The 12,293-nt window shown below is 42.1% G+C and overlaps 1 protein-coding gene across 3 annotated transcripts in view; it reads left to right on the top strand.

The window, feature by feature from the left end:
* The first annotated feature begins 4,869 nt into the window (after positions 1-4,869).
* The window catches only part of MYOF (myoferlin), a 177,675-nt gene continuing 170,251 nt past the window's right edge, over positions 4,870-12,293 (top strand). For 2 of the 3 annotated variants that reach the window (XM_044935129.2, XM_025274124.3), the window contains exon 1: positions 4,871-5,090. In XM_044935129.2, the coding sequence (XP_044791064.2) occupies positions 5,003-5,090 (88 nt within the window). In that variant the 5' untranslated portion in view covers positions 4,871-5,002. Of the gene's footprint in view, positions 5,091-12,293 lie in introns of all 3 variants that reach the window. The other variant, XM_044935128.2, reaches the window with a different exon arrangement.

Raw genomic sequence — 12,293 nt, 5'->3', positions numbered from 1 at the left:
TGCTCAGAGTAGACCTGTTTGTAACAGACCCAAATTCTGAATGATCCAAATGTGTGTCAACAAGGAAGTGGATTAATAAAACATGGTACACTCAACAAAGTAGAGTTGTAAGGATCAATCTCACAATATGATGTGGGAAAAAAAGAAAGCTAAACACAAAAGAATTTACTTATATTCCACTGCTGTAAAGCTCACAATATATCAAAGAATTCATACTGTGTGTGTGTATGCATGTATATACACATGCTGCTGCTGCTAAGTCGCTTCAGTCGTGTCCGACTCTGTGTGATCCCCTAGACGGCAGCCCACCAGGCTCCCCCGTCCCTGGGATTCTCCAGGCAAGAACACTGGAGTGGGTTGCCATTTCCTTCTCCAGTGCATGAAAGTGAAAAGTGAAAAGTGAAAGTGAAGTCGCTCAGTCGTGTCTGACTTAGCGGCCCCATGGACTGCAGCCTACCAGGCTCCTCCATCCATGGGATTTTCCAGGCAAGAGTACTGGAGTGGGGTGCCATTGCCTTCTCCGATGTATATACACATAGGTATAAGTATATATATATAAATTTTGTGATTTATAAAATAACTCATATGATCATAATCAAGCAAATCTAAACCATTTGAGGGAATTAAAAACCATAAAGAAAAGCACAGAAATTATTACCATAAACGTCAGGATAGAGGCTACCTATGGGGAAGAGAGGTGTTTGTGACATATGGGTCATGTGAGGGGCTTCCAAAGTTCTGGTAATGTTCTCTCTCTGGACCTGGATGTTTGTTTGTTAAACTGTCACCTTTATGTTGTATGCATTTTTCTGTAAATATATTTCACAAAAAAGAACACATTTGAGTTAGTTCTAATGAGGTGGATGAAACTGCAGCCTATTGTACAAAGTGAAGTAAACCAGAAAGAGAAACACCACTACAGTACATTAATGCATATATATGGAATTTAGAAAGATGATAACAGCAATCCTATAAGCAAGGCAGCAAAAGAGACACAGATGTAAACAACAGACTTTTGGATTCTGTGGGAGAAGGCAAGGGTGGGATGATTTGAGAGAATAGCATTGAAACATGTATATTACCATATGTAAGATAGATGGCCAGTGTAAATTGGATGCATGAAGCAGGGCACTCAAAGCCATTGCTCTCGGACAACACAGAAAGATGGAGTGGGAAGGCAGGTGGAATGGGGGTTCAGGATTGGGGGACACATGTGCACTCGAGGCTGATTCATGTTGATGTGTGGCAAATACGACCACAATACTGTAAAGCAATTATCCTCAAACTCAGTCAGTTCAGTTCAGTCGCTCAGTCGTGTCTGACTCTTTGCAACCCCATGAATCGCAGCATGCCAGGCCTCCCTGTCCATCACCAACTCCCGGAGTTTACTCAAACTCATGTCCATCAAGTCGGTGATGCCATCCAGCCATCTCATCCTCTGTTGTCCCCTTCTCCTCCTGCCCCCAATCCCTCCCAGCATCAGAGTCTTTAACAATGAGTCAACTCTTCGCATGAGGTGGCCAAAGTATTGGAATTTCAGCTTTAGCATCAGTCCTTCCAATGAACATCCAGGACTGATCTCCTTTAGAATGGACGGGTTGGATCTCCTTGCAGTCCAAGGGACTCTCAAGAGTCTTCTCCAACACCACAGTTCAAAAGCATCAATTCTTCGGCGCTCAGCTTTCTTCACAGTCCAACTCTCACATCCATACGTGACCACTGGAAAAACCATAGCCTTGACTAGACGGACCTTTGTTGACAAAGTAATGTCTCTGCTTTTTAATATGCTATCTAGGTTAGTCGTAACTTTCCTTCCAAGGAGTAAGCGTCTTTTAATTTCATGGCTGCAATCACCATCTGCAGTGATTTTGGAGCCCCCCAAAATAAAGTCTGACCCTGTTTCCACTGTTCCCCCATCTATTTCCCATGAAGTGATGGGATCTTAGTTTTCTGAATGTTGAGCTTTAAGCCAACTTTTTCACTTTCCACTTTCACTTTCATCAAGAGGCTCTTTAGTTCCTCTTCACTTTCTGCCATAAGGGTGGTGTCATCTGCATATCTGAGGTTATTGATATTTCTCCCGGCAATCTTGATTCCAGCTTGTGCTTCTTCAAGCCCAGCGTTTCTCATGATGTACTCTGCATATAAGTTAAATAAGCAGGGTGACAATATACAACCTTGACATACTCCTTTTCCTATTTGGAGCCAGTCTGTTGTTCCATGTCCAGTTCTAACTGTTGCTTCTTAACCTGCATACAGGTTTCTCAAGAAGCAGGTCAGGTGGTCTGGTATTCCCATCTCTTTCAGAATTTTCCACAGTTTCTTGTGATCCACACAGTGAAAGGCTTTGGCATAGTCAATAAAGTAGAAATAGATGTTTTTCTGGAACTCTCTTGCTTTTTCCATGATCCAGTGGATGTTGGCAATTTGATCTCTGGTTCCTCTGACTTTTCTAAAACCAGCTTGAACATCTGGAAGTTCACGGTTCATGTATTGCTGAAGCCTGGCTTGGAGAATTTTGAGCATTACTTTACTAGCGTGTGAGATGAGTGCAATTGTGCAGTAGTTTGAACATTCTTTGGCATTGCCTTTCTTTGGGATTGGAATGAAAACTGACCTTTTCCAGTCCTGTGGCCACTGCTGAGTTTTCCAAATTTGCTGGCATATTGAGTGCAGCACTTTCACAGCATTATTTTTCAGGATTTGAAACATCTCAACTGGAATTCCATCACCTCCACTAGCTTTGTTTGTAGTGATGCTTTCTAAGGCCCGCTTGACTTCACATCCTCCAATTTAAAAAATTAATTAAAAAAAAAACACAAGATCTGCAAAAAAAAAAAAAAAAAAGGATAAATAGAAACAAGCCCAAAATAATCATAATGTTGTCTATAGTCCACTAAAATATGGACTGTATTTACTTTATGTGTCCACCGCTAGTAAAGTAATGCTCAAAATTCTCCAAGCCAGGCTTCAGCAATACATGAACCGTGAACTTCCTGATGTTCAAGCTGGTTTTAGAAAAGGCAGAGGAACCAGACATCAAATTGCCAAGAGAAATTTACTCAGACAGAAGAATTCGTGTAGGTAAATCGTACTTATTCCATGTACTTGAAGTGTTTGCTTACAGATGGGTCTTCTTGATAGCATAGTCCTCTGTTTTTTTCACTCAGTTTTATTTTAGCCTTTTCTTCTGAAACACAATGATATCCTGATTTAAACCCAACTTGCATTAACAGAAATGCTTTGAATAAGCATAAATTTCTGGTTGCTGACGTGTGGAACTTACTGCTTGCTTTTTGCCAGGTCCCACCTTAAGACCTTGGTGACAATCTTCATTTTACAGATAACTACAAAAGAGAGGGTTTGTGACATAGTTCAAGAGTGACTAAACAGGGATCCACATTCGGGTCTGGCTGACTATTATCACCAGGCCCCCTCTAGTGATCTTAATCACCAGGCTATACCACCCAACACACCCTTAGGCCATAAAGATTTTTTTCCTTGACCAAACTTTAGTCACACCCGTCTGTGTACTTCCTTATAAAATCTAGTTTTAACAAGAACCTTGCTGAGTCGGTTTAACCAGAATGCCCCTCTCTCCATGTCTGATCAACTTTCTGCATCTTTTGGGATTTCTCATTCTCCATCACCCTGACCTGTGTTCAGTAAGAATCCTGTTAGGTCAGTTAAACCAGAATTACCTTTATCCTTGATGTTTTCTTCTAGTAATTTCCATCCACTGACTGCCACCCCCCTCCTTCCCACCCCCGCACCCCCCAGCCTGCTCATTGGCTTTTAATTCCCTCTTGAAAGTGAAAGTGTGAGACACTCAGTCCTGTCTGACTCTTTGTGACCCCATGGAGTATAGCCTGCCAGGCTCCTCTGTACATGGAATTCTACAGACAAGAATATTGGAGTGGGTTGCCATTCCCTTCTCCAGGGGAATCTTCCTGACCCAGGGATCAAACCCGGTCTCCTGCACTGCAGGCAATTCTTTACTGTCTGAGCCACCAGGAAAGCCCCAATTCCCCCTTGTCCATGCCCTATTCCGATATGAGCCCAAACTCTCTCTTACCCTGAAAGATTCCAGTGTGGTAGTCCCCTCCCCTTGAATGAAGTCTTCCTGGGCCACTTTAACAAGTCTCATGAAATGTTTCTTTGTTTTTTTCTCTCTAACAAAGAAAAGGAAGACACTGCTGGGGTTTAGACCCTGAAGAATGGAGAGTCAATTCTCCATTTTCACTGAACACTGCTACTAGCGGCTTCTGATGGACCAGGAAGACTTAGCTCGCCAGCTCTCACCTCTTAAGGATTTTTAAAGAAGGTCTATGGAGAACCCTTTTGCAACTAAAAAGGATCAGCCTCCAGGACATCAATTTTGTAAAACCCTATTAGGACTTCGGGATTGAGTTTGCTTGAAATAACTCATTCATTTCTCTGCCATACGATAGGGGGCACCCTTTAACGGATTCAAAACAATTTGTTCTGTAAGTTACTGCTGAGTGAGTATGCTCAACAGCAGGAGAAAAGAAACCGCAAAAGTTAAATTTTTTTTTTTTTTACTGATTCAGTCAAGTTTTAAAACTCCAGGAAGATCAGAAAAGAATGGAAGGGGTAACAGAAAACCGATTAATTGGGCTTCGAGTATTGTCACTTATTAGCAGCAGCGTTTTAGTAGTCTCCTGACCTGTCTACATTTGTTAGCTCCAGTTTCATTTGTTGCCCATAATTATTTTTAGCTGGCTTTTGTCCTTTTCACTTCCACATTTCCCGAATTCTTAAGTGGGTGCCTGCGGAGCTGCGGAGACTGGGGCGTTTGGATATCAGTTTACACGTAACCTTCAGTAAATAATCCGTCAGGGACCCACCCATTGCCTCTCCTCCTTCCCTCTTCACTGGAAAAGTCATTCCCCGCCTTCTCTCCCGGGCAGCGCGGCCGGGATCCAGAGCCCTAGCCTCCTTAACTTGGTTGCTGAAGCTTGCTTTCTGTCCATTGACAGCCATGCTTCGAGTGATTGTGGAATCTGCCAGCAATATCCCTAAGACGAAATTTGGGAAACCGGATCCTATTGTTTCTGTTATTTTTAAGGGTAAGGTCAAGTTTGCTTCTTTTTCTCCAGTCCTGCTTTGGAATGTTAGTTTCTTGGGTCTACGCATTCTCTGAAAGTCTGCGATTGATCAAATCCTCTGAGGCTATAGCTGGAATTTGTTACCTGTACAGGTCAGGGGAGAGGACCGATTTCTGTGGAAGGCATTTGATTTTCCGCAGGGCTTTGAGGCTCATTGAATGACCGGATGCTTGAATTCTAATAGCCCTTGTAGTAAACCATATACCAAATTTCAAGTATCAAAATGTTCTGGGGGAAAAATAGTTCTGTGTTGGTTCATATTAAGAGTTTCAGTAGTCTTGTATACATTTTTATTGCCTCTGCCTGTGAGAAATGGATAAAGGAGGAAAAAGCACAATTAAGTTGTTCGAAGTACCATTACTTGGTAAAACAGCCCTTTGCTGCTTTTATTGTCACTGGGCTTCTGGGAGGTGGAGTAAAGGTATTGTTTTGGTTTGTTTCATGTTATTTTGTGCTTCTTTGTAGTTGTTCTTCATCTCTCCAAAGTTAGGGTGTTTTTTGTGTGTTCTGTAGCTTTTAAACTGCTCCTAGAGGAAAGAGCTCTGAACAATGCAAATTTGCAGTTTAGGCATCTAGTTTGGACTTGCTCTAGTGACTTAGAAATCTCTGGATGTCAGTTTTCTCTTCTGCAAAACAAATGAGGGGGGTGTAGAGTAGATCATCTTTAAAAGGCTTGTTGTAATTCTGACAGGTGATTTTTCTTGACATTTCATTGCAATGGAGGAGGACATGAGTGGTTGGAGGGATGGCACACTCTCAGCCATGGTAGGTCATTCCAGTTTGGGCTGGAGTGATGTGTCTAAAGCTGAATTTAGGAGCTTTAGTGGGTTCTGTTTGTCCAAGGTCATTGGTAAGATTGCCAGCTCACTCCTTGGCAGGAAAAATGAAAAGGAGTAAGAGAGGAGGGCAGAAAAAGTGGGAGCCTTGATGAGTGTGTGGATCCTGATCAAACCTCAGCACGTTTCTCTCTTCCTCCGGGAACTCACTACTTCTCCCTTCCAGTTTCTGAGTAACCTGTGCCTTTCTTCTTTCTTTTGTCCATTTTATCTCTGTTCCTCTTCTGAAATCTCCCCCTCTGAGATGAGCAGAGAAATGAAACCTAAAGCTGCCAAATGATTGGTTAGTTAAAAAAGATTTGGGAGATAAAACTTGGATTCTTAATGTACAATGTAGTTAAGAATCTGGTTAGTGAATATCACGTACTCATGTTATATCAGGGTTCCCCTGCATGTGTTCTTTTAAAAAATCTTTTTTATTTCCAAATTTATTTTTATTGCAGTTACAGTGGTTTGTAACATTTTATGTTTTATATAATATTATATTTCTACTTCTGTATGTACTGCAGCATGTTTACCACCAAATATTTAATTTCCATTCTTCATTACACAGTTGATCCCGGTTACACATTTTGCCTTCCTCCCCACCCCTCCCCTTCTGGTAACCGCTACTCTGTTCTCTATATCTACATGTTTTGGGTTTTCTTTGTTTTTTTCATTTGGTTTGTTCATTTGTTTTTTTAAGTTTGTTTTTTATATTCTGTATATGAGTGAAATCATAGGGTGTTAATATTTGTCTTTCTCTGTTTGATGTACTTCATTTATAATAATACCCTCAAGGTGTATCCATGTTGTTGCAATAGCAAGATTTTACCCTTTTAAAAAATTCCTGAGTAATACTCCATTGCATATCTATATATACCATATCTTCTTTATCCATTCATCCATTGGTATGCACTTAGGTTATTTCTATATCTTGGCTATTGTAAATAATGCTGCAGTGCACACAGGGGTGCACATGTCTTTTCAAATGAGTGTTTGTTTATTCTTTAGATAAATGCCAGAAGTGGGATAGCTGAATTATGTTGCAGTTCTATTCTTAATTTTTTGAGAAATTTCTATAGTCTTTTTCATAGTGACTGGACTAGTTCACATCCCCACCAACAATGTATGAAGGTTCCCTTTTTCCACATTTTCACCAACACATTTTATTTCTCGCCTTTTGGATAGCAGCCATTCTGACAGATATCTCACTGTGGCTTTGTAAAAAAATTTTTCCTGAAGCAGTTACATAATTGGGACATAAGATGAAAAGTTTGTTTCCTTCACCATTGACATGTAAAGACATGTAAAAATATGTTGGGTTCAATCGGGTAATGTCATGTCATATAGATTGTAAAGGAACTAGAATTTAACACTATATTGAAATCTGACTTATTTGTCTGGAGTGAGTATGTATTGGTCAAAAATTTTACATGACTAAAATTACATCTGCCTAAGGCTGTGAACGTAAACACTCAACTGAAAGTGGAAAACTTCAGTTAATATGGGCCAATATAGGTTATCTAAATTATTACATTTACTAGATTATTTAGCTTCAGTCTCTTTTCTAGTCTCCTTTGGTTGTATAAGTTGAATGGTAAAGTCGTTCATTTATTCACCTGACAAGCAATCTAATGGAAGAAACAACTCAACTCCAGAGCAGGAGTATCTGGACTCTGGCTAATGTTCATAGAACAGCCAATGATGCGGATTTAACCACCAAGGTCTCAGATTTCTCAGTTGTGGAATCAGGGGAACTTATCTCCCTGAGATTTCTTTCAGTTTTAAGGCTCTATAATTTTACAGTTCCATGTATTGAATAACTGCTCTCAGCAGGGTATGAAAGGCATTGCGTTAGGCACTAAAGCAGATATAATAATGACTCTGGCATTTTTCTTGCTTTCAGTCTATTCCAATAGTTTAAAATATTGGTGATAGCAAACCCTTTCCAGGCATGCCTTCCAATTTTGAGCACTGGGTAAGATTAAGTAACATTACATTCTGACGGAATTGAGGATACTGATATCACCATAAATCCATCCGTTGGGATGGAGCAAAACCAGATGTGCTTCATGGGGTGGCGTGAGTGAGAAATGAGGAGAGTAAGATGTGAAAAGCCCTAACAGAGGTTCATGTTATGCTAAGTCGCTCAGTTGTGTCCGACTCTTAGCAACCCCATGGACTGCAGCCTACCAGGCTCCTCCATCCATGGGATTTTCCAGGCAAGAGTCCAGGCAAGGGGTGCCATTGCCTTCTCCAAACAGAGGTTCAAGACAGCACCAAAGAAAGCCCCTGAGTTTACTGACTGTATATAGTTTTGCCTCTTGAGTACATAAAACAGCAAGATCGGGCAGTAATCAGCACTTCTCTTTTCAAGCTGTAGGATTGTAGGAAGAATGGCGAAGTGATGGGAGTGTTAATGGTGACGGCTGTGTTGACACCGAGCCCCCCTGTAGACTTTAGTTGGGAACGTGCTGTACTCACAGCCAACTGACTTAGAGTTGACTTCAGTCTCTCATGTTCATTCCCCTTCTGAGGCTGAACTCAGGACCTTGTATGAACCAGCAGGATCTGAGGATTACTGAAGTCCCTGTGGTGTGGATGTCATGGATATTTAGCAGTGCAAAAGGAGAGAGTTTTCACATTCTTAGGGTGTGCTGGGTTCTGCAAGCCAACTCTGAATCATAAGAGCAGAGTGCTTGTCAGTCTGTGCTGGCCATTCTCCCTTGAGTCTCACACAGACAGCCAGGCTGTGAGACTAATCTAGTTGAGATTAGATTAGACAGACTTCTGAGGCCTCTTCCAAGGCTAAGACTTTATGATTCCCCCAAACATTACATATCAAAAAAGTTTGTTTAGTATTAAAGATTTTTAATTAAAAAATATATGCATGTAGAAACAAAACCGACTAACAATCCAAAGGAGATTATAAAACTAAAAAGTGACAATTCTCACCATGTCCCTCCTTTCTCTCCAGTCTTGCTACCTAGGGGTAACTACTCTGAATAGTTTGATTTGAATCCTTTCTGATTTTTTGCTAAAGAGTTGTAAATTTGCTGCAATGCTGCTGCTAAGTCGCTTCAGTCATGTCTGACTCTGTGCAACCCCATAGACAGCAGCCCACCAGGCTCCGCTGTCCCTGAGATTCTCCAGGCAAGAACACTGGAGTGGGTTGCCATTTCCTTCTCCAATGCATGAAAGTGAAAAGTGAAAGTGAAGTCGCTCAGTTGTGTCCGACTCTTCCTGACCCCATGGACTGCAGCCTACCAGGCTCCTCCGTCCATGGGATTTTCCAGGCAAGAGTTCTGGAGTGGGTTGCCATTGCCTTCTCCGAGTAAGTTTGCTAAAAAGTTGTAATTTTTTGCTAAAAGTTGTAAGTAGCTACTCCCTGTTAGCAAGGAGGCTGCAATGGACATCCTTATAGTGGATCTCCTTGTAAAAGTGAACATTTCTGAAAGACAGATTCCCTGGTGTTTGTATGTGTGTGTGTCTGTGTACGTATATGTGTGCATTTCTTTTCTTTTAAAGGCAGTCTTGCTGACTATTGCCGATGACTTCCATTTGGCTAGCCTCCTGCCTCTGTGTCAAATCTCTTGAAAAGATTGGTTGAATGGAAATTTTCTTGCACACTTTTATATTGTTGTACTTTTACAATGTGGCAACATTGTGTCCATATTCAACATTTGACTCTGAAAGAGCATAGTTGTAGCAACTACTAACAGTTATCTCATTTGTCCTTATCAAGCCCATTCCATTAGCCAGAATTTTCTCACTTCTGGTCTTATGTAGCTCTTTGAGGTCTTTGTGGAACGTCTACTGCTTAGTCCAGATATCACTAAAGAATTGTCATGTTATTGCTTATTTTTCCAGATATTTGTTATTTCATCTGGACATATTTTGAGACTGAAATCCTGGTATTTCTAGGATATCCCCTGCATTGAGCTTATCAACTTTGTAGTCTTGAGGAAACCACTTAACCTCTCTGAGAATCCCTTTTTCCTCTTGAAAAATAGGCCTCTGGTGGCTTATCTGAAAGGAAGTAGATTTGTGAAATTCCCCAAAGGTTGTGATTTATGCAATAGAGAATTCTCTGACTATTTTTAGCAAAAACTACTTAGCTACTTGAAAATTTGAAAAAAATAGTTGAGTTAGAAAAGTGATATTTTAAGTAAAGGGAAAAGCTATGAAATTCCAATTAAGAATGGTGAAGTATGATGGGAGAAAGATCCAGTGGGTCTCATTCACTATCGTCTGTGAAGGCACCTAGTGAGTGGCCCACACAGTGACCTGGTTTACCCAGACCATACCGTGCTGTGCATGCTTAGTCGCTCAGTCGTGTCCAACTCTTTGAGACCCCATGGACTGTAACCCGCCAGGCTCCTCTGTCCATGAGGATTCTCCAGGCAAATACTGGAGTGGGTTGCCTCATGCCCTCCTCTAGGGGATCTTCCCAAGCTAGGGATCGAACCTAGGTCTCCCGCATTGCGGGCGGATTCTTTACCATCTGAGTCACCAGGGAAGCCCAAGAATACTGGAATGGGTAGCCTATCCCTTCTCCAGGGGATCTTCCCCACCCAGGAATCAATCCGGGGTCTCATGCATTGCAGGCAGATTCTATACCAGTTGAGCTACCAGGGAAGCCCATACTGTAGGGCTAGTCAAAGATTCCCACTGGCACAAACTGACAACCATGCCACACTGGTCCTCTGGTAGAACTACTGCGGTGTTTTTACGAAACACTCTGGAAAGCAAAAGTGTTCAAGGTACTGAATCATCCCCATCAGTTCTGGGAGAACAGGGTTTGGAGACTCACTATCTGTGGAAAGTGTCCCCACCTTATCAAGGCATGGAAACTCTGAAAGGTACACTTTCCAAAGGCATATTTTATAGACTCTCAGTTATTTACCAGAGAAGGCAATGGCACCCCACTCCAGTACTCTTGCCTGGAAAATCCCATGGACAGAGGGGCCTGGTGGGCTGCAGTCCATGGGGTCGCTGAGGGTCAGACACGACTGAGCGACTTCCCTTTCACTTTTCACTTTCATGCATTGGAGAAGGAAATGGCAACCCACTCCAGGGTTCTTGCCTGGAGAATCCCAGGGACGGGGGAGCCTGGTGGGCTGCTGTCTATGGGGTTGCACAGAGTCGGACACGACTGAAGCGACTTAGCAGCAGCAGCAGCAGTTATTTACAAAGCCACAATTTCCTTTGAAAAACAAATCAATGTGACTTGCTTTCCTCCTGCACAACAAATCTTAAGTGTATGCCCTTAAGGTATGTCCAGGGGTGCTGGTCTTTGATTGGTTGGGGTTTGCTGGTAGGTCTCTCCATCCCCATGGGATCTGGCTCTGCCACGGAGGCATGACGAAGGAGGTGGGGGATGCCCTGATGCTCAGTGGTTGAGAATCCACCTGCCAATGCACAAGACATGGGTTTGATCCCTGGTCTGGGACGATTCCACATGCTGAGGAGCAGTTAAGCCCATGCGTCTCGACTACTAAGCCTGTGCTCTAGGGCCCAGGAGCCACAACTACTGAGCTTGGGCACCCTAGAGCCTGTGCTCTGCAACAAGAGAAGCCACCGCAATGAGAAGCTCGTGCACTGCAACCGGAGAGTAGCACCCACTCATCACAACTAGAGAAAAGCCAGAGCGGCAACAAAGACCCAGCAATGTCAAAAATAAATAAATAAATGATTAAAAAAAAAAAAAAGAAGTCATGGAGTTTTTATGTCCTCTGCCACTCTATCATATCACAGATGTTGAATATACATTTTAAAGATTGACCCTGGAAACAATGCCCTGGCAGGAGATGTAAGACAATAAAGTCATTAATTCTTGGTCTTGAAATGGTCACAAGTCCACCATTCTCTCTTCTTTCAGGAAGAATTACATTTATTATTCTCTCAGGTGCTTTGTGGATTAGGCTTGGCAAAGGGCCACTTCATACATTTCTGAGCACCGAGTCCCTAGCACCTGCTACCCAAGGGCAAATCAATATCATACTACTTTTTGCTTCCTTGATCCTGACCAGGAAAGGATCCAACATAAAACTGTGAAGCTGCCAGTTTTATGTTGAAAATTTGTGCATGAAACATTCAGTGGTCTGTAAGGCAGAATGTGTTTGCCATAATTTGGCAGTAATTACTTTACTTTGTAAGTCCTTTTGAACAGCTGTTCTGTTGCATAGGGGGTGTGCTTTGAGAGACTCTGAGCAGTTTTCTCTTAGAAACAGCTGCTTAGACATTTAAGCTTTATCAGCAAACTTGGCCTTGAGCATTAGGGTAAAAGCTTATTGGACATGAGGATGCAAAAACCCTGGGTTTTGGAGCTAGGGAGGCTTAGGAA

The sequence above is a fragment of the Bubalus bubalis genome, chromosome 23, assembly GCF_019923935.1.
Source record: "Bubalus bubalis isolate 160015118507 breed Murrah chromosome 23, NDDB_SH_1, whole genome shotgun sequence".
Taxonomy (NCBI): Eukaryota; Metazoa; Chordata; class Mammalia; order Artiodactyla; family Bovidae; genus Bubalus; species Bubalus bubalis.
Note: the sequence above shows the minus strand (reverse complement) of the source record. Positions and strands in the feature narration are given on the sequence as shown.